Source organism: Apus apus, chromosome 1 (assembly GCF_020740795.1).
Source record: "Apus apus isolate bApuApu2 chromosome 1, bApuApu2.pri.cur, whole genome shotgun sequence".
Classification (NCBI taxonomy): domain Eukaryota; kingdom Metazoa; phylum Chordata; class Aves; order Apodiformes; family Apodidae; genus Apus; species Apus apus.
Genome location: NC_067282.1, coordinates 140,338,098 through 140,357,381, shown reverse-complemented (window position 1 = coordinate 140,357,381; position 19,284 = coordinate 140,338,098). Strand labels below are relative to the sequence as shown.

General features: G+C 46.1%; 1 protein-coding gene across 5 annotated transcripts in view; it reads right to left on the bottom strand.

Annotated features, from left to right (window-relative positions):
• Positions 1-601: 601 nt before the first annotated feature.
• LOC127396395 (aldo-keto reductase family 1 member B1-like) overlaps positions 602-19,284 on the bottom strand; it is a 48,090-nt gene continuing 29,407 nt past the window's right edge. For 3 of the 5 annotated variants that reach the window (XM_051644027.1, XM_051644028.1, XM_051644030.1), the window contains 6 exons: positions 19,085-19,207; positions 17,809-17,915; positions 17,603-17,684; positions 17,025-17,108; positions 16,793-16,875; positions 16,239-16,473 (listed from right to left, as the gene is read on the bottom strand). In XM_051644027.1, the coding sequence (XP_051499987.1) occupies positions 16,431-16,473; positions 16,793-16,875; positions 17,025-17,108; positions 17,603-17,684; positions 17,809-17,915; positions 19,085-19,207 (522 nt within the window). In that variant the 3' untranslated portion in view covers positions 16,239-16,430. Of the gene's footprint in view, positions 1,232-2,023; positions 2,107-3,024; positions 3,109-3,654; positions 3,737-3,884; positions 3,992-7,129; positions 7,253-7,620; positions 7,699-9,046; positions 9,164-9,723; positions 9,892-10,677; positions 10,801-16,238; positions 16,474-16,792; positions 16,876-17,024; positions 17,109-17,602; positions 17,685-17,808; positions 17,916-19,084; positions 19,208-19,284 lie in introns of those variants that run through there. The other 2 variants (XM_051644025.1, XM_051644026.1) reach the window with 2 other exon arrangements.

Below are 19,284 nucleotides of genomic sequence, written 5' to 3'. Positions count from 1 at the left end.
CCATAAACCCCAAGGGACAAACACAACCCACAAGTCAAAATCTGAGTATAAGCCTACTTTTCTGTCCTCCAAGAAGAGAGCAGAAAGTTTCTGATCTGCTAGCTCTTGCTACAAACACTTCTGGGAAACCCATTTTTACTTTATTCGCAAATGGCTGCTTGTACAAGCCCAGCAGCCTCTCCTGTGCTGGCTCTTTGGAAAAGATAAGTTTCCTACTGTTCACTTATTAAACAATCCCATAGGATTCTTCTGAGCAGGCATACCATCTTCAATTGACTAAGTTCTGACTAGCCAGAGTATCCTATCACTTCAGTAAAATAAACATTAGTGCATTAGCTGTTAGACATACCAAAACAGCTCTATTTAAAGGCTCAAGCAGACTCATCAATGGCACCTGAGGTTCACCACACTCAAGTGTTCTACATGTGAATATGAGAACAGAGAATTAGCAGGAAGTGTAAGACCTTAACAGCAACACCAGATGGTTCCTCAGTAGACAGTAACTTTCCTTGCTTTTGTGTAATCTCTAAAGACAGCTGATACAATATAGCTACTCCAGCATTAACCATTAGAGCATTGCTGAAATAACCATCTCATTACACACAGTAATGAAACAATATTTATTATAAGCAAAAACAGCTTTTGTATCATCAAGAAACCAGGACCTATACAACTTCTCAACAGAGCTACCCATATAGAAACTGCTGTACTTAGAAATCAACTTGTACTTCCAATGGGAGAAAAAAGCATGGAGTGTTACAAAAAGAAACAAAACCAAACCCAAACGAAATCAGAAAAAAGCAGACTTCACATTAATTATGTGAAATCTACCATATCCTGGTCCTTCCAGACAACAACAGTCACTAGCTCCAATTCATAGTATTCCAAAATAAATGTGGCTGCTAGTTCAAACCTTTTCAGTGTTTTCTGCTTACCAATTCCAGACATGCAGTTTGGCAAAGACAACCTACTAGTCCACACAGTGTGTTCTTCAGAATAATTCTAGCATTTCCTTCTTCCAAAAAAAAAAAAAAAATAACACAAAGTCACTGAGTACATATACTGCATCTTTGTGGGGGAAGAAGGAAAAAAAAGGAGGGTCTGATGCAGTGAGAAAGCTACGTAGACAACTCATAGGCAACAGCAGAAGCATATCTGAGAAGTCTGGAGAAAGGCAGGAAAGCATCTTCAGTATTCTGCATTGAAAGGGTAGTCCTTGTGAGTTTTGCACCTGGAAGAAATTTAAGAGGAAAGATTATCTCATGTCAAAAAAATACTGTAATGCAGCAGTCACCACTGTAAAGAGCCACCAAGGAATAAGCAAAACTGTATAAAAGCAGAGTCAGTGTGCTCCTCTCTTCCTCAGAAACATGCTGCATTTGTAAAATCCAAGATTTTCACATGCCTTCTGTTGCTGGGGCTCTAAGCACTTGAAGAGATGCAACCTAGATGTTTTCTAGACAACTAATACAAGGTTTCACTGTTTACTGCCAGGAAGACCTTTATGGCAGCCTTCCAACAATTTTGTATCTGGCTTCAGGCTTTCAAGTTGCAAATCTTTATTACTTGTTGAATGTTCACCTACTTTCCTAGCCACTCCTGAAGAACATATACTCGGTTCTTAAAATATACCTAATAGTTACAGTAGGACAAAATTAATTCCACATGCAAAATTAATCAATAATTTGAGTCTGAATCATGCTCATTTATCCAATAGGGAGAAAATAAAAATAATAAGAAGCCTCCTGTTGCAATTCCAGCAACAAAAAGCTTCTTGGAGACTGAACTACAAATGAACATGAAGTTTGCTTTATGCTCATCAGGATTTAGTTCATAACATGAACATTTAAAATCTTACTCTGAGAAGTTAGTTTGATGCTGATCCCTTTGGAAACTGAGTTTGTGTATCCTGAATTTCAACCAAGCCTACTATTTAGAACTTCATATAGGAAACTATGACATACTAATAGCTTAACAGCTTGGAAAAAAACCCAACAAAAATTAAAACCCCACTGTGACTTACGTGGTCATTTCACAGGCTCTCCAGTTTCTATTAAAGCTGAGAATGGTTGCCATCTCATCTTTAGTCAATTCAAAGTCAAACACCTAACAAGAGAAACAGCTAGAAACCACCTCTCTGTACAACTCAGACTATAAGCAAAATTACAAAATTAACAAACAAGTCCACAGTGTAAGGGTACTTGCTAGAAGAAATGACTGCTTCGTGAAGTAGGGGAAGGAAAAGATGAGTCTCTGGATTTCTGAGATTACACTAGCTGGAGTTGGGGAGGGCAGTGAGCAGGGAGAGGGAGCAATAAAAAACCCCTCAAACTGCAGTTGAGTCCTATCTCTGGAGACATTCAAAACCCACCTAGAGCAACCTGCTCTAGGTGAAGTTGCTCTGGGCAGGGGGTTTGGACTAAATGATCTCCAGAGGTCCCTTCCAACTCCTAACATTCTGTGATTCATGTGTCAGTTATTTTATGAAATTTGGGAGAGCCCTCAGTGTTGCAGAATCCCTCCATCCATTTGTGAAAGTTAAATCTGTTATATTCCAAAGGAGTATCTACAAGACTTGCATGTTCCACTTAATGCAACAAAGCGTCTTCCAAAATCCTACTACTGGTTTCTTTCAGTCGAGGGCCACTGCATCAAGAGCAGCAGCATGGTTTCTAGACACCAAAACTATTTTCTTAACAAAGCTTGCGCTACATAACCTTCTGTGCTGTGCTACTGCACTCGGGCCCCAAGCAAGCTCTGTTAGCTGATTCATCCCCATGAAACAGAAGCATGACAAGATCGTCAGCAATACTCTCTCCAAAAGCTTTGTTCACTTCTGCTCTCCAACTGTTAAGTTTAGCCCTCAGAAGACCATAAGTAAATGAAGAGAGAGAAAAAGCCCAGTCCTCTTGCCTAAGGAGGATGTAAGAAGGATGAGAAAGGATCACTGCTTGCTCTGCAAGGGGAAGCCACAGCATCCCTGAACGTGCTACATACACACCCAGGTAATTCGTAACCTCTCACCTTGAAGTTCTCCACAATGCGCTGTGGAGTGACAGACTTGGGAATCACAATCACGTTTCTCTGGATGTGGAACCGAATCAGAACCTGCAAGAGGCATATCACTGAATCAGAAAGAGGACTGGTTTTGTTCCATGGCAAGCAGCACCTGTTCCAACCGTTGTTTGCTGTAAACCATACAATTCAGCAGATTAACCCCTTTCAGACCTGCATTTTAAAATCATAATGAATTCTAAGCAGTACTTTCTGAAATGCAAATACAGAAGTGGTGCAGACCCACATACAAAGTCTCTTTTCCCATTCTGTTTAGAAATACTCAGTTCCTTTCTTTCCCATCTAGACTTTTAGTAGGCTACACAAGGAAGGGCTCACTTCCCTGCAACAGTACTCGAGATGCAAAAAATGAAACATGACAGCATCTGAAGACAGGTCAAGAAAATGTTTCTGGCTGATGGTCAGAGAGCCCTTACAAACATGCACTGCAGGCCACACAGCAAACAAATGTGCACTGCTACTTAACATCACAGAAGAGCACCACAGTTGACAGGGAATGAAGAGCCAGCCCATCCTTTACTTTGCCCTTAGCTGCCCTGTGTTACAGGAAGGGGTGACCCCTGTCGAGCACCTACATACCTGGGCTGGAGTTTTGTTGTGCTTGGCTGCAATCTCTTTGATTTTGGGGTCATCCAGAAGGGAAGGATCCTCTGGCTTAGCCCTACACAGAGGAAAGAAGATCAGTTACAAGAAATCTTCATAGATTCAACCTAGAAGAGATCTGTATGAATAATTAATGACACATTGGTAGTCTCAAGTTTCAAGCATAATCCATGCCAGCTCCCTTGCAAATCACAAAGCAATCTTACCATGGCCTGTCAGGAGAGCCAAGGGGACTGTACGCTGTCACAGAGATCCCTTTGGATTGACAGTACTTGATCAGCTTCTCCTGGGTAAGGTATGGATGACATTCAACCTGCAAACGTAAGAGTAAAAAGACTGGTAGTGATTTAACTGCTTTAACATGTTTCAGAAATTAGTGTTTAAGCAAATCAAATGCTGAGTTTTGTTCTAACTTATACTCTGTGCAATACTGAACAGCCTTTGTTTTCTGTATACCCTTACCACCTTTTCCACTATTAGCAGTTTCCCTTGCAGTGAAGGGTCCAAGGAAGGTAACACCATTCCTTAAAACTTCACTGATCCATATAATCTGCAAGATATGGAATCACCAGCTACATAATTGCTTAAATTGGACAGTTCAGTAAAACATACACTGTAAAATCATAACAATAGGACAGCAGACCAGAAAATACAAGGTTCTCTTTCCATCCCTGATTAAACATCCTATATGTATATATTTATTTTTTACAACTACTGCACTAACTTCAGCATCAGTATCGTTTCCTGTGTTTGCATTTGGTTTGTGTCCATACTGCAGTCTACAAATAGTGAGAATGGCTAACTGCTACAGATTTTAGACCTTCAGTTTACTGTTCATTATAGACTTTTTAGAAATGCATGTGTGTTTACCGTGAACTTCCACAAGAATACCTACACAGCAGAATACAAAATTCTTCACAGTGGACCTGTATTCCACCTAGCTAATGCAGAGATATGCAGTATGGAACAGGAGTTATTCATGTGTCAGGTGAAAGTGAATGAACATGAGTATTTGGTACTTTGCATAGAGGGACTCTGAGTGTAGTTCCACACCATGGACCACTACTTTTATTTCAGCTGATAACATCAAGAATCTTTCTGACTACGCTGTCATTTCAACCTTCTGCAGGCTGCTGCTGCATTCTGAGGGAAGTGCCTGGGAACCTGTGCTGCTGGCAAGTGGAACAAGGGAGTGCAAAACATGGGATCAGTTTACAGCCTTGAGTTATTTATTTGTGGTTCTAGCTGCTTGCTGTTAGCAGAAGATGGCTGCTTCCCTTCTGAGGCATGTTGGAATACTGGACAGCAGGTCACGTAACTTAGTTTTTGGGACAGATTATACTTCCTTTTCTTCACCAGCTCCAAAAACAGAGCTGTGTGAGAGTAACAGTATCTGATTATTTTCTCCAATATTCAACAGGTAGAATGTATGCAATATAAGCAAGGCAAGGTCATCCTTGCCTGTCCACTAGCACCCAAGTTGAAAAAGCTTCTGAACTACATTATCTAGTCTTATATTTGGACCAGGTGAAGAGTCTATTATGCACATTTAAATAAATACCTTAAACTATTGAGACCCCTACTGTGAGATAATGATCAAATACTTAAAACTCATATTTCCTCGCTGAACTAAGTACTAGTATAATTGTCATGTAATTACTACCTTGACCAATTTCTCCCCACAAATTAAGCTGATGTGTATGCATTCAAATTAAGAATGGGAATGACACTAAATACAGGGGATTACTGGATTATGCATGGAACATCTGCATAGAGAAAGTGCCTGCTGGAAGCTCCATTACTATTAGGTCAACTAGTCAGTGACAGAAGCTTTCAGGCTTACAAGTGTTTCTTCAGAAGCAGTAAGTTTTGAAGGACAGGGACCAAAGACCCATTGCTCTGAGCTTAACTTGATTATAGTCATCAGAGAGCTTGAGAACTTTTGCACGTGTGAGAGACACAAGGTCAGTGTCCCTATGCAAGAGACAAGGACAATGATCAAGTACAGTGACTGTGGCAATGAGGTGTGGCAGATGTTGAAAGCTATCATAAGACTTCTACTAATTAACCTAAAAATACTTCTAAACCAATAATGAAAATACACAGTAGAGAATGCCAGACTGGGGGAGCACTGGTCAATACACCCAAGGGCAGGGCTGCCACTTCAGAGGGAACCCCTCAGGCAGAAGAACAGGCCAACAAAAGCTTTATGAAATTCAACAAGGCTACGCACAAAGCCCTACACCTGGGAAGCAGAAGTCCCTGGCAATAAGACAGAATGGAGCCTGACTGGAAAGCAACTGCTAGAAACAACCTAGGGGCCATAGCAGGCTGAGCTGAACACAAGCCAGTAGTGAGCCCTGGCAGCAGGAACACAGCCAGTACATTGTGGAAAGTGATTATCTGCCACTACTCAGCACTTGTCAGACCACCTTTACAATACTGTGTCCAGTTTTCCCCCTCCCAGTGCCCTCTGTAGAGCTAAAAATGAGAAGTGGTTACTTCAGCAGAGGGCCACCAGGACAGCTCAAGACTGCAGAACCTCCTATATTGGGAAAGGCTGAGGAAGCTGGGCTTGTTCAGCTTGGAGAAGGTCTCCTAGCTTTCAATACCTAAAATGAGGCCATCCAAAGACAAACAAAACTCTTCAGTGTTGTATGGTGGAAGGACAACAGACAACAGGCAGAAGTTGAAACAAGAGAGGTTAAGACTGAACATAAGACAACTCCATCCCTTCTCCATACACCCAAGGCAGGAGGTCAGGCAGTGAAACACACCAGCTAGAGAGGCTGTAAAGTCTCCATCCTTTTAGGTTTTCAAGCTGGCTAAAAGCCTGGGCAGCCTCATTTGATCTTGCAGCTGATGCTGCTCTGAGTTGTGAACTACAGCAGATTATCTCCCAAGGTCTCCTGCCATCTGAATTTTCCTAAATTTTATTCAAGTGCTGTCTATAGACCTGGACATTTCTATGCAATGGCCTACCTTGCAACTCCATTTCCTCCTTCCTCCCAACCCTCATTAAGTCTGTAAGCAGTCCCTAAAGCATGTTCCTGTTCAGTTCCCTCAGTTATCAGCAACAGGAATTGACCTTTCTGCCAAAGAGTTGCACAAAAATAATCTAATTCTGTTAGGTCCTCATATATACGCACACACACACACCAAGTTCTACTTCACCTAAAGGAAGTTTTTAAAACTACTCTATGTCATGCTCCACCAACCCAAAGGGATTCTGGAGTTGCTCCTGGACAGATTTCCAAATAGTAGTACAGAAAGTCCATAAAAAAGCAGCACCTTGTGCATCCAGAAGTAGTTAAAGCGTGGGACTGAGAAAACATACTGTGTCTACTCTGTTCTCTTTCTATAATCTTAGTTCTTAGTAAGACTTCTTAAAGAACAATCAAACAACCATGCAACACCACTCAAACATTTACCTGCAGTGACAGCAGCTTACCTGGTTATTTGCAGGCTTGTACTTCAGTCCTGGTTTGTTCAAGATTCTTTCAATCTGGTCATGGTTAAAGTTGGAGATTCCAATGGCTTTTACCAGACCAGCATCCACCAGCTCTTCCATGGCCTAACACAAAGAGAAGCAAAATCCAGTGTACAAGACAGGGCCTGAAGAACACATTCTTTCTGACATGGCTTATTTCCCTCATGAGAAACACAAAAGAAACATTCAGAGTTCAAGTTTGAGGAAAAAAGAGTAGTAGTATATTTGTGCCACATTTCTCATCTCACAAAAGCTCAAAGATTAATTCTTTGAGGTTCTGGAAAATCAGAAGTTAGAAGTAGAAAATAATGATACCAAGCCACTGTTGTACTGGTGAGTCATTCCAAGCAGTCCTACATGGAGACAATTTAGGCTGCTGAAGATAAGGAAAACATGGAAGAGACTGCCAAGGAGGACAGAAGACACTGTTCTCCTGCTGTGGCTGAACTTACCTCCCATGTGTGTCGAATGTCTGTGTTGCTGGATATTGACATGCCTTTGTCATCTGTGGGAAACAGCTCCTCTCCTGCCTGTCAGTGACAAAGAAAGTGTTTGAAACACTCCTTGGTGGGAAGTTAACACCAGCTGAAAAGCATGGTACTACAAACTCCTACTACAGGACATACTAACACTTCTTATTTATGTATGTATGAAATAACACTAGAGTTCATTATCTACATTCTTCAGTCTTTTCTTTTGCTTTCATGTGGGATTATGGCATTCTTGCCCACAGACATCCCAATAAGGACAGGTACTTCTACTGGACACACTTGTCCTCTGGCTCATAGAAAAACATATGGTGAAACATAACTCCCCACTTGGAAAACTACAGCCAGTTTACAAGCTTACTTTCTGTATTACAAAAATACAGTTCTTACATGGACATAATGAAGTGTTCAATTAAATAGTTTTATTAATTAAGGATCCACTTAGGATTTAGAACATGTTCAATCTGTATCAGACCAGATCTGCTGACAGGTCCTTCATGGGGAGACTCATTGTTTAAGCTGCTGGCATAGGGAATGTGAAAACAGCCCGTGTCCCAGTTAGGACTACATGCCAGGTATCAACTTAATTCAAAGCCAGTCGTTTTCTACTGATACCTCATTACACCACAACACACTTTCACTTTGATAGTTCTGACCATATGAAACTCATTTCAAAAATACAGATGCTATGAAAAACAGGTGATCTCAGGAACAACAAGTAAAATGAAGGTTTTGATCAAGCTTTAACAGAAACACTAAGCTTAGAAATACTCAAACCAAGACATCAGTTTCTTTGCATGCAGTCAGTATAAGCTAGGAACTAAAAAGCTTCACCTTTTGAAATCCAAGGTCTGTGGAACACTAAGGCTCCTACAGCAAAGGTCAGTTCAATCTGTACTGTATTAAAGAACTCAGTGATTAAAGACAGAAGTGGAAGACAGAAACATTCTCTTGTTCTGTGATTCCAGTACACGCAGAGGAAAAAAAACAACAACAAAAAAAACCTGTCAGGCAGGAAAGCACAGCTCTCCTTCTCACAAAGAGAGAACCACATCATTGTCAGCTATGCATACTTAGGATTTGTACAGGACTACACACAGACAATAACCAAACGGAGAGCAATATGACTTATGCTTGCCGGAGAGAAACCCACCCCTAGCTTAAGGTCTACCCCTTCCACAATCAAAAGGGCAGAGGATACTGTGCAAGCAGGAATCTCAGAGGTAGGGATCAACAGCCTGGTTCCCACAGCCAGAGTAAAGCTGAGCACCAGAGCAGTGCTGGTACACAACAGACACATGATGATCTGTATCAGTTGGGCTGCAAAGCCATACAGCTCTTTAAAAACTGCCAGCCACAAAGAAAGCCAAGCACATTGCTCTTACTGTACCTTAAAACCAAGAGGCCAGTGGATGAGATAGAGATCCAGGTAATCCAGTTTCAGGGAAGCAAGAGTCTTCTGGCAGGCTCCCTTCACCAGAGGCTTTTCATGAAATGTGCACCACAGCTAGAGACATAAAGCCAAGGCACATGGTGACTTCCAAAGTTAAAACTCTTTAAGCCCTTCTCTCCTGTTCAGGAGAGTGACTGTCCCCTTTGGAAAGGTGATGTGGAACTAGGTCATCTCAACGATAATCAAATAAGGCTTGCTCTGTGAGCAAGGCTGGCCCGTGATACTGAGGGCAGAACATGCAGTAACAGCACACAGCTGAATGCTGTCATGGCAGACAGCAAAAACAGCCTGGTTCCATTAATTAAGACTTTCTTTAAAAGCCACCTACTAGAATATTAGATACTACATGAAAGAGGACAGCATAGCTTCATGCCAGGAAAAGTTCAAAACATCACAGGACCGTTTTGGTTGGAAAAGACCTTCAAAATCATCAAGTCCAAAAGCCATGTTAGGGACACATACACTGCATAATTCTCCAAACAGGATGAGGAAAAGGAGGAAGCTTGTCTCAGGAGCAGCCCAAATGATATTCTCAATCGTTACGTGCTACGCCACAGAGTAAGAAAGTAAGGAACAAGTGGGTTATTATGAAAAAAGAGGTGTGGTATCCTTACCTTACTAACAACAAAGAGATCCTCGCGTTTCACAACACCTTCCTTGATTTTCTGCTGGATCCCTTCCCCAACCTCATTCTCATTCTGGTACACGTAGGCGCAGTCAAAGTGCCGGTACCCAGCATCGATGGCAGCCATCACTGCAGCTGCTACTTTCCCTGGTGGGGACTGAAAAAATAATATCCAAGAAGCTCTAATCCATATATATTGCAGAACCTTTTCCAAGCAAGACAAAAATTAATAAAGCCACAACAATCCCCCAATAAATCAAATCAAGAAACCACCAACAGCATAAGAAAAGCTCTTCGCTTTCCCTGCGACATTCTTGAGTCTGTACACACGTCAAGCACAGGGTCCCGAGGGCAGGACCAGCCTCCAGGCGCTTCTCTGCCCCCGCTCCCAGGCAGGGCTCGGCCCAACAGCTCCGCAGAACCCAGCCCCAGCACCAGGACAGTTCTCCAGAGCCGGGCCAAGGCCGCCCCACTGCCCCGCGCCGCTTCTCGGGGGAGAAGCGCCAGCAGCAGCGGCCAGCCCGGGGCCTCGGCCCAGCGGGAGGGCCTCAGGGCCTCGGCAGAGCCTGCCGCGGAGCTCGGGCGGCTGGAGGGGCGGGCGGGCAGAGAGGGGCCCCCGCTGCCAGGCGCCGCAGCCGCGGGAGGGAGCCCGGGCAGGCTGCTGATGGCATCGGGAGCGCGGCGCCCCAGCCCGGGGTAGCGGTGGGGACGGGCCCCGCCCGGCCTGAGCCCCGGCGGGCACGGCCGCGCCGCAGATCCCGGGCCAGCCCCGGCCGCTCTCCCTCTCCCTCTCCCCCCGGCGCGGGGCCGGGAACAGACGCAGGTCCCGCAGCGGCGGCAGCGGGCGCGGCCAGGGCTGGGCACGGCCAAGGCTGGGCACGGCCAGGGCTGGGCACGGCCGCCCTCCTGCCGCCGGCGGAACAGGGGGCGGCGGCCCCGTTACCTTCCATGTGCCCAGCCCCAGGATGGGCATTTTGGCCCCGGTGTTCAGCTGCACGCAGGTCGCCATGGCCTCCCGCACCGCCCAGCAGCAGCGCCGCACCAGCCGCCCGCCCAGCGTCTTTAATAGCGGCCGGGCCCGCCCCGCGGCGCGGCCAGGGGCGGCGGGCGGTGCCAGCGCCGTCCCCCGGAGCGCAGCTGCCGAGCCCGGGGCCTCGAGCAGCCCCTTGGGGGCCCGGGGCCGAGGCTGCGGGCGGGAGGGAGGGAGGGAGGGGGTCACGTCCGGCAGCGCCGGTGCCGGGCCGAGCCTCCCGCAGCCACCCGGGGTGTGTCAGAGCGGGCTTGGCTGCGCTAGCTTCCCAGGGCAGGTGCTGTGCGCGGGGCCCGGCCGTGCCTCTGCGGCCGGGTCGTGGCTCTCCCGCTGCACCTCGGTGCCTGGACACCCCCTCTCGGGCATCCCCGGGGTGGGGACGTGACGGAGAAGGTGTCACCCTGCGGGCTGCGAGCCACGGGCTGGGCAAGGGCTGAGCCCTCTGGCTGGAGCAGCCTGTCCCCACGGCAGGGATGGCAGCCTGGGCTGGCCCCAGGGGCCCTGTGACTCCGTGTGCTGGTGAGGCGAGATGGCTGGAGAAACCTCCCTGTGCCTGGCTCCGGAGGGGAGGCAGCACCCCCTTCCCCGCTCCAGGCGGGACAAACGCGGCTCCCACTTCGGGGGAAGGTTGAGGGCGGCCTGAGGAGTAGTTTAGGGTCAAGTGCATTTTACACAAGAACGGTATTTTGAACGTTGGGAGAGTTGGGGAAGAGGAACAGCGACTTTTAAACGAGTGACACAATGACCAAATTGTCCCCCCCACCTTTAGGGAGGTGCTGAGGGCATTTCGGAATAAAACGCACGACTGTAACGATACGTGGTAGGTGTCCAGTAATCTGCCAGAAACTGGCTTGGAGATTTTTTTGCAGACAAGTGTGCGCTGTTCTGCTGAAGAGGTGGCAGTGCAGTGGAAAAAACCAAACCGCCCGGAAGGCTTTGCTGCTTATTCACACGTGGAGAGTTTCTTCAGGTGTGAGCATATGCTCCAGGTGCCTCTCCCACGGCAGAGGCCCGTGCTCTCTGCAGCTTGCTGTTTTTTTCTTTTTTTTTTGCTTCATTTAACTGAGGGCCGGCAAGGTGGTTGGTTTTCCTCTCTAATGTCCCCGGCAGGATGCGATGTGTTTTCACTTGGATCACAAGGCCGTTACATAACTTGGTGCTTATCACTTTACCGTGCGGGCTCGGTTTTCCCTGGCGGTTTCTTGTCAGAGAGATACCTCTGTCTTGTCACAAGAGCTTTTAGGCAGAAGCTCTGTATTTTGTTTTTGCTGTTTTGCTCTTGTCCGTGGGAGAGGTTTCCCTCCCAGCTGCAAGGCACGTTGCCTTTTTGCTGTTTATCTCTCCCAAAGGCCAGGCAGGGGCTGTCACATGGCGGCAGGGCCTTGGGGGAAGCAGAAGTACTGCATGTGTCACTCAGGGACAGCCAGCCTGGTGAATCTTGTGAGCTGTGTCCTTGATAATAACAAAACCAGCTCTTGTTTTTTTATGGTGAAAGCTGGCAGTGAGGAACAGCAAGGAGGAGGAAGGGGTTTTTTGTTTTTTTTTTCTTTTTCTTGGGTCTATGTGTGAGGTTTTGCACCAAGACCGGATGTGCAGTATCATGAGGGTTTTTTTGTTTGTTTTGCTGACTTGGCATTTAGTAATTGCAATTTCACCACAAGTTGTGACTTTGGAGTCCAGCGGTGTTTGGTATCTGAGAAGAACAGGGTCCAAAGTAATGAAAGTTGGTATTTCCTCATGGAAGCAGACTTTACCAGCAGAGACCCTGTGGCCTGCTGAAAAGCACAAAGGCAAAGTAAGGAGGTGGCAGAGTGGTGATCACCTCAACTCGCAAGGGGAGAGCTGCAGCTTTAGGGGTACTGACAGATACGGTGTGAAAGCCAGTGTTTTGAGGTGAAGCCTTGTGGTTTTCAAGCTCGAATCCCAGGGAAGGGCAATGGGAATTTGTCTCTTCCTTGGAGCCTTGGAAAAGGAAGGTTCATCTTGCTCAGTGGGGTGCTCCAGTTCAATCTCTGGGTGCCAGGAGGCACTTCTGAGGGTCTTGGCTGAACTCATCTGTAGAATGCCTCAGCCTCTTGCTCTGAACTCAGGCTAAGCCAGGAGCATATTTTGGTGGATTTCTCATCTTCTCAGAGTTGATGAGGCTTTTCCTCTTTGCACTAGTATTTGTCCATTAATTCCATCTGCTTAAAAAACATGCCCTGGGCCCAGCCAAGCGCTGAAGAATCTTCCCCACTGCTTGCTGCAGTAACTGCATGAGAAGGGCAGGTTTAGCTCTGCAGGGGAGACCTAGGCAGACGGCAACCAGAAACTGCCCCAGGGCTGGTCAGAACCGCATCTGGCCAGCTCTGAAACTGGTATCGCCAGCCATGGAAAGAGCGTGTGTGTCCTCCCCCCTCAGCTCCCCTGCCAGGGGATAGGGAGGGCAGCTCAGGAGGATTGGTGTTTGGCTTAAACAGTCTGGGGAAGGGGGAGAAAGGCATTTACTAAAGTTTGGTTTTTTGTGTTTGTTTTTCTCCCCTCAGTACCTGGATTGGTAAAATGGTGTTTATGTTAATTGGCCAAAAATCAGGTTAGATTTCCCTGAGATGAGACTGTTTTGCCTGGAATGGTAGCTATTGGAGAATGTGTGGTACACCCAGCTCTGTCATGGCCCAGAAATGGAGTAATGAGAGGGACTCTGGAAGGAGCCATGATCCTGGCTGTGGGACTGCATGGTGGTACTATTGGCACGACTGTTGTGTGTGCAGGAGTGAGTGCAGAGAGTGTATGAAAACCTGGACAATGGTGGGACCTGGGGAGACCATTGCTGGGTGGGAAGGTGTTTAGGAAGGTGTAGATAGGTCCCCCAAGCCCATGACCCAGTGGCCTGGTGTAGTGTTGTCTCCACACACACGATCGAAAAGCACGGGCTGGGGAGCTGCTGGGGGGTTGGCTGTGAAACATGGGAGAGAGGTGTGCTGCTGTGACACAGCTGTGTGTTGGGGCTTGCTGCTGCTAACGGGGCTTCAGAGGGACCATGACTGCTTAGCAGAGTCGGGGAATCAGGCTGATGATCTTTATTAGAGTAGTCTGCACTAACAAGTGCTCAGGGCAAAGGGAGGCCTTTGGTCAGAAGTGAATAGTTAGTAGCTCTGAGTTGGCCAGAAGCTGTGTGTGCCAGGTAGGCCAGGCTGCAGCCACAGGAGCAGCAAGGGGTCTTAAGTGTTTGCCTCAGAGGGGGACCCTGGCACCTCTGGAGTGAAACTGAGGACTGATGGTAAAATAAAAACAAAGCCCTTTCAGGCAGCCTGGATTGCAGGGTTAAGTAGGCCTTTGGAGATGGGAGTGCTGTTCCCCAGAGCATAAGCACTCTCTCAACAGTCCTCTGCTCAGAATGAAATTACAGAAGTGGTGCACACTTGCATCAGCTGGTGATTGTGCCTTGGGTCACCTGCCCAGTAGGAGCAAACAGAAAGGTGACACAACCAGAAAAGCAAATACTTCCTGATTTCACCCAGTGTTGTTAAAGGAGGCTTGACTGTTTTGATGGCTTGAGTGTCAGATGAGAAGGTTTGGGGATGCATTCCTTGAGAGGTACCCTTGCACATCTCCCCTGTGTTAGCTATGCTCCTGTGCATGTAGGGCTATGTGAAGAGCATAGGTGCCCAGCTCTGCCGTCACTGGGTTGCTGGGACTTGTGTCTCTGTACTGTGCCCTCTGGGGCCAGAATCTGCTGGAGGTGAAGAGGCCTAAGGGGTTGGTGGGCTGAGGCCTTGCTGCTCCCCATGGGGGTGGGCAAGCCTCCACTGCTGCAGGAGGGCTGGGAGCCCCAAGCCACATCCCTGGGGCTGTGGAGCCAGGGCAGTAGCGGGTGGGAGCGGCCGGCTTGAAGGGGGTTGCCAGAGCAAGTGGTTGGAGTGGGACAGGCTAGAATTGCCGAGTACCTGTCCTGGGCTGGGTGCCCCAGGCTCAGAGCGCTCGGTGCTGCCTGGGGAGTTAGCCCCCGGGGCTGGCAGGGCCGGTGAGGGGGCCAGTGGTTTGGGCTCAGCGAGGAGGGGCAGACACCCGGGGTGCGTGGCATGTGAAATGCCCCCCGGCACCGCGGGGGCCGTGGCTGAATTTCGGGGGCTGGTAGCTGGTGGGGAGGGAGCAACGCGGGTCTCCTCTGAGGACTGTCTGCCCTCTGGTGCCCGCAGGGGAAAGTGCCGAGTGGCTTCGTTGTCCTGGGGAGGATCCGCGTCCCCGAAGTGCAGGTGACTGCAGCTGACCCGTGCGTATTTCACCTTTGTTCACAGGAGATAGGGTGAGTGAGGACTAGAGAGCCTAAAAAGCAAGTTGGGTCTGAACCCAGGGCAGCTGCTGCCGTGGATGCAAGGGATGGTGCTGAAGGGTTTTGCCCAAATCTCCCTTGGCTCTCAGTGGAGCTTAGAGGTTGGTCCTGAGATCAGTATGTGAAGTTGGGGGAAGATGATTCTCCAGCAGAGAGACTTTGTGGCATCTGGCTGTGACTTAGGAGCAAATGCCAAGTACAGCTGTGCAGAGTGGGTCTGAAATACAAACGGTCTTAAAAATCAGAACAGCAAGGAAATTCTTCTTTCTTTTGGCTGCAACAGGCTAACATCTGTCTAGTAATTCTGTACAGAAAGACTAAATATATTTGTACTGCATCCTTCTGCCACATTTTGTTCCTGGCCCAGGGACTTGTGTATTACCTTCTTCTGGAAGTTTTAGTTTGAAAAAAAACCAACAACAACAAAACAATCTAACAAAACCCCCTAACGAGCAAACCGTCAAACAGTTTTACCTGCAAACAGGCAGAATATTGAATTTAGAAACAATGGAACTCGTACAGATAGAAATAAATTCCTGAAATCAGATAGTATCTGATGTAGCATCCTGTGTCACTTCCAGCTATAAGATCCAGGCAAGAGCATAAATGCTCACACTTTCAAACAAAGACCTTTTTGATCAAGCAAGAATCTTCTATTCCATCATTCCATTTAAAGATTAGTTTTTCTTAAAACTGGGAAATTGAATGAAATGGCAGGTACAAGTTCTGGGCTGTTTGGTTTTTTTTTTGCTTCTCAACAATTTTCCATGTAAGAATAAAGTATCACAACTAGCAATAATCTTAAGGACTTCCTGAAATTTTGTTGTATCCAAAACCCACATTGCTATTTTATTTTAATATATAGGAGAAAGTCTCTGTAAAAACAGTGTCCAGTATGCATCTGTATGTTTTCTGCATACAATTTTCTTTTTTTTTTGAGAGGAATGAATAGTAAAAAACCAAAATCTAGTTAGTTTTGGAGTGGTAAAACTCCTAGCTGTCTCACTCATCCTAAGGAAGGTAGTCTTTAGTTCACATTTCTCAGAGATTATCCTTCTTAACCTGTTGATAAAAGATGAAGTGCAAGTGTGGATGTGTATATGTGTCTCTCCCTGTTTTCTCTTTAATTCCACATTTTGGCAGAGAATTATTACAGCACACATTTTGCTCTTCAGAAAAATTTTACTGTGTCCTTATTTCAAAAAAAGAAAAGCCACCACAACAAATCACTGAATACATATCCTGTGACTTCACTGGCTCCAGGAGGAGAGGATGCAGTAAGAAAGCTAGATAATAGGTAGGAAGAATATCAGACCAAGCCCTGAAGAATATGAGGGCAGGATATGACCCATCTTCAGTATTCTGCGTTGAAAGGGTACTCCTTGTGAGTTTTGGACCTGAAGGGAATAAAGAGATCCATTTCAGCCATCTTTTTATTTTATTTTTTTTCTGTTTTAATTTAATATATCAAACTGTAGTATGTGCTTAGGGGAGCCATCAAGGCAGGATCTGAATTACATCACTGTAGAATGGATTTGTTCCATATTTGCTTTCCTGGATAGTGCATGCCATTTCTACACTGGGAACACCCGAGCCCCTTTGCCAGTGGCTTAGGCTCTCAGTATTCAAGACAATTTTTAGATGCAATGTCTCAGTGTATACAGTGTTCAGGACTTAAGGGTTTGGAAAAAACAAATACTGAACGCTACCACTTACGTGCTCATTGTATATGCTCTCCAGTTTCTGTTAAAGCTGCAAATAGTTGCCATCTCCTCTTTAGTCAATTCAAAGTCAAACACCTAACAAGAAAAACAGCTGGAAACCACCTCTCTGAACAAATCAGAAACTGTAAGCAAAAAATCCTCTTGCCTTAGGAGGAGGGCTTTGCAGGGGGAAGCCACAACATCCCTGAACATGCTGTGCACCCAGGACACTTGTAACGTCTCACCTTGGAGTTCTCAACAATGCGCTGTGGAGTGACAGACTTGGGAATCACAATCACGTTTCTCTGGATCTGGAAGCGAAGGAGAACCTAGAAGAATAGAAAAACAAGTCATTCCTCCTGTTTTGGAAGAAGCAGAGCTTCTTCAGTGGCTGCTACACCTGCTTCTGGAGAGCTGCATTTCAAATCATTCCTGTCCCTGCAGCCCAGGTAGTGCTTCCTGAAGAACAAAAAGGCAAGTGCTGAAGCCTCACATGGGACCTCCTTTCCCATCCAGTTTTGGGAAAATCAGTTCCCACCTGGACTTTAATTAACATTCCATTCTCTGCAATAGGACTTGGTGGGAAAACTGAATCATGACAGCATCTCAAGACGGGTCAAGAAAATGCTTCTGGTTGATCGTCAGCCCTTACAAGCATGCACTAATACACTGCAGGCCACACAGCAAACAAATGTGCACTGCTACTTAACATCACAGAAGAGCACCACAATTGACAGGGAATGAAGAGCCAGCCCATCCTTTACTTTGCCCTTAGCTGCCCTATGTTACAGGAAGAGATGACCCCTGCCCAGCACCTACATACCTGGGCTGTGCTTTTTTTGTGCTTTGTTGCAATCTCTTTGATCTTGGGGTCATCCAGGATGGAAGGATCCTCTGGCTTAGCCCTACACAGAGGAAAGACAGGAACAGAAATCTGTATTTAGATAAACGATGAAGGGTGCACTTGTAGCTTCAATGTCACAAGCATAACCCATGCCAGCTTCCTCACAAATCACAAAGCAATCTTACCATGGCCTGTCAGGAGAGCCAAGGGGACTGTACGCTGTCACAGAGATCCCTTTGGAATGACAGTACTTGATCAGCTTCTCCTGGGTAAGGTATGGATTACATTCAATCTGCCAACACAAGAATGCAAAGATTGATAGCAGTACAACTGCTGTAACTCACTCCAGGAGTTCTCCTAACGCGCTTGCAGTTCAGTTTTTGCCCTAATGTGCCACTCTTTGCAAAGTATTATTCAGCTTTAGTTTTGTACAGCACCTCCTTTTACAGTAAGGCTTCTTGCATCTCTGGGTCTTTGCTCTGGGGAAAGAGCATTTCATAAGGCTCATGTTTGGGTTTGTTGGTCCTGAGAAGGCACATTCTGGTGTGCTTCTCTGGGATTTTTAAGCAGTAGTTTAGCAAATACTGAAAAACCCAGTCCCTTGTATTTTCAGTACTAATATGGAGTGGGATTAGAAGAACATGCTCCATCTGCTCTGTTCTGCCACCTTCTCTGTTCTTGTCAGAAAAGCTCCTTTCTTGTGAGTTTGTGTAAAGAGGTTCTAGAGATACCTGTGATTTTGGATGGAGATGCGTTTTTTTCTTGTAGCCTGCTTTTTTTTTTTTTTTTTTTTTTTTAGCTACGTGCAGAGAAAGTGTTAAAGTATCCTTAGGACTTAAAAGATCTGGAGATTAGTACTCTTAGCGAAACTGCAAGAACTACTGAATTCAGAACTGTAATAGATTTTTGAATCTGTACAAGGCCACTTGGAGAAATAAGCATTTGCAGCAGGTTATGTAGCTATGGCATACAGGGGGGCAAGGGCTGCTGTGTGCAGACAAAACCTAGGTTTTTTGCATGTGTGTAGACACACATACAGTTTTTATTTTATATAAAGAGAAAAGTCTTCAGGGCAGATACCAGAAACCTCCTGGTATGCCAATACATGTGCTTGTGCATACACAGTTAAAACTGACCTCCAGTTTTCCACTGGATGACTAAGTGAATTGTGCACGCTTATATTCATGCATGAGAAGAACTGCATCTGTTGTGTGAACACTTATCTGCTGTTAGCAACAGGTTGATGCCATTACTAATAACAGAACAAGTCAGGTATTATAAGAAGTTATGGTTGTGATTTGTGTTCCACGACTTCATCCCCTATAAGGATACAGGAGATCTACAACATCCTAATGGGTGTTTACATCTTGTTATCTCTTTGTTCTCCCTTCTTCCATCTCCTCACTCAGTTGTAGTCAAATCTTGATAATGCCTGGAAACTACATGTGCAGTGTGGCTTACCTGGAGATTTGCAGGCTTGTACTTCAGTCCTGGTTTACTCAAGATTCTTTCAATCTGCTCATGGTTAAAGTTGGATATTCCAATGGCTTTTGCCAGACCAGCATCCACCAGCTCTTCCATGGCCTAACACAAAGAGGAGCAAAGTCAGCATCTAGTTTGCATGACAGGGACTGAAGGTGTTATTCCTGGGATGGCTTGTT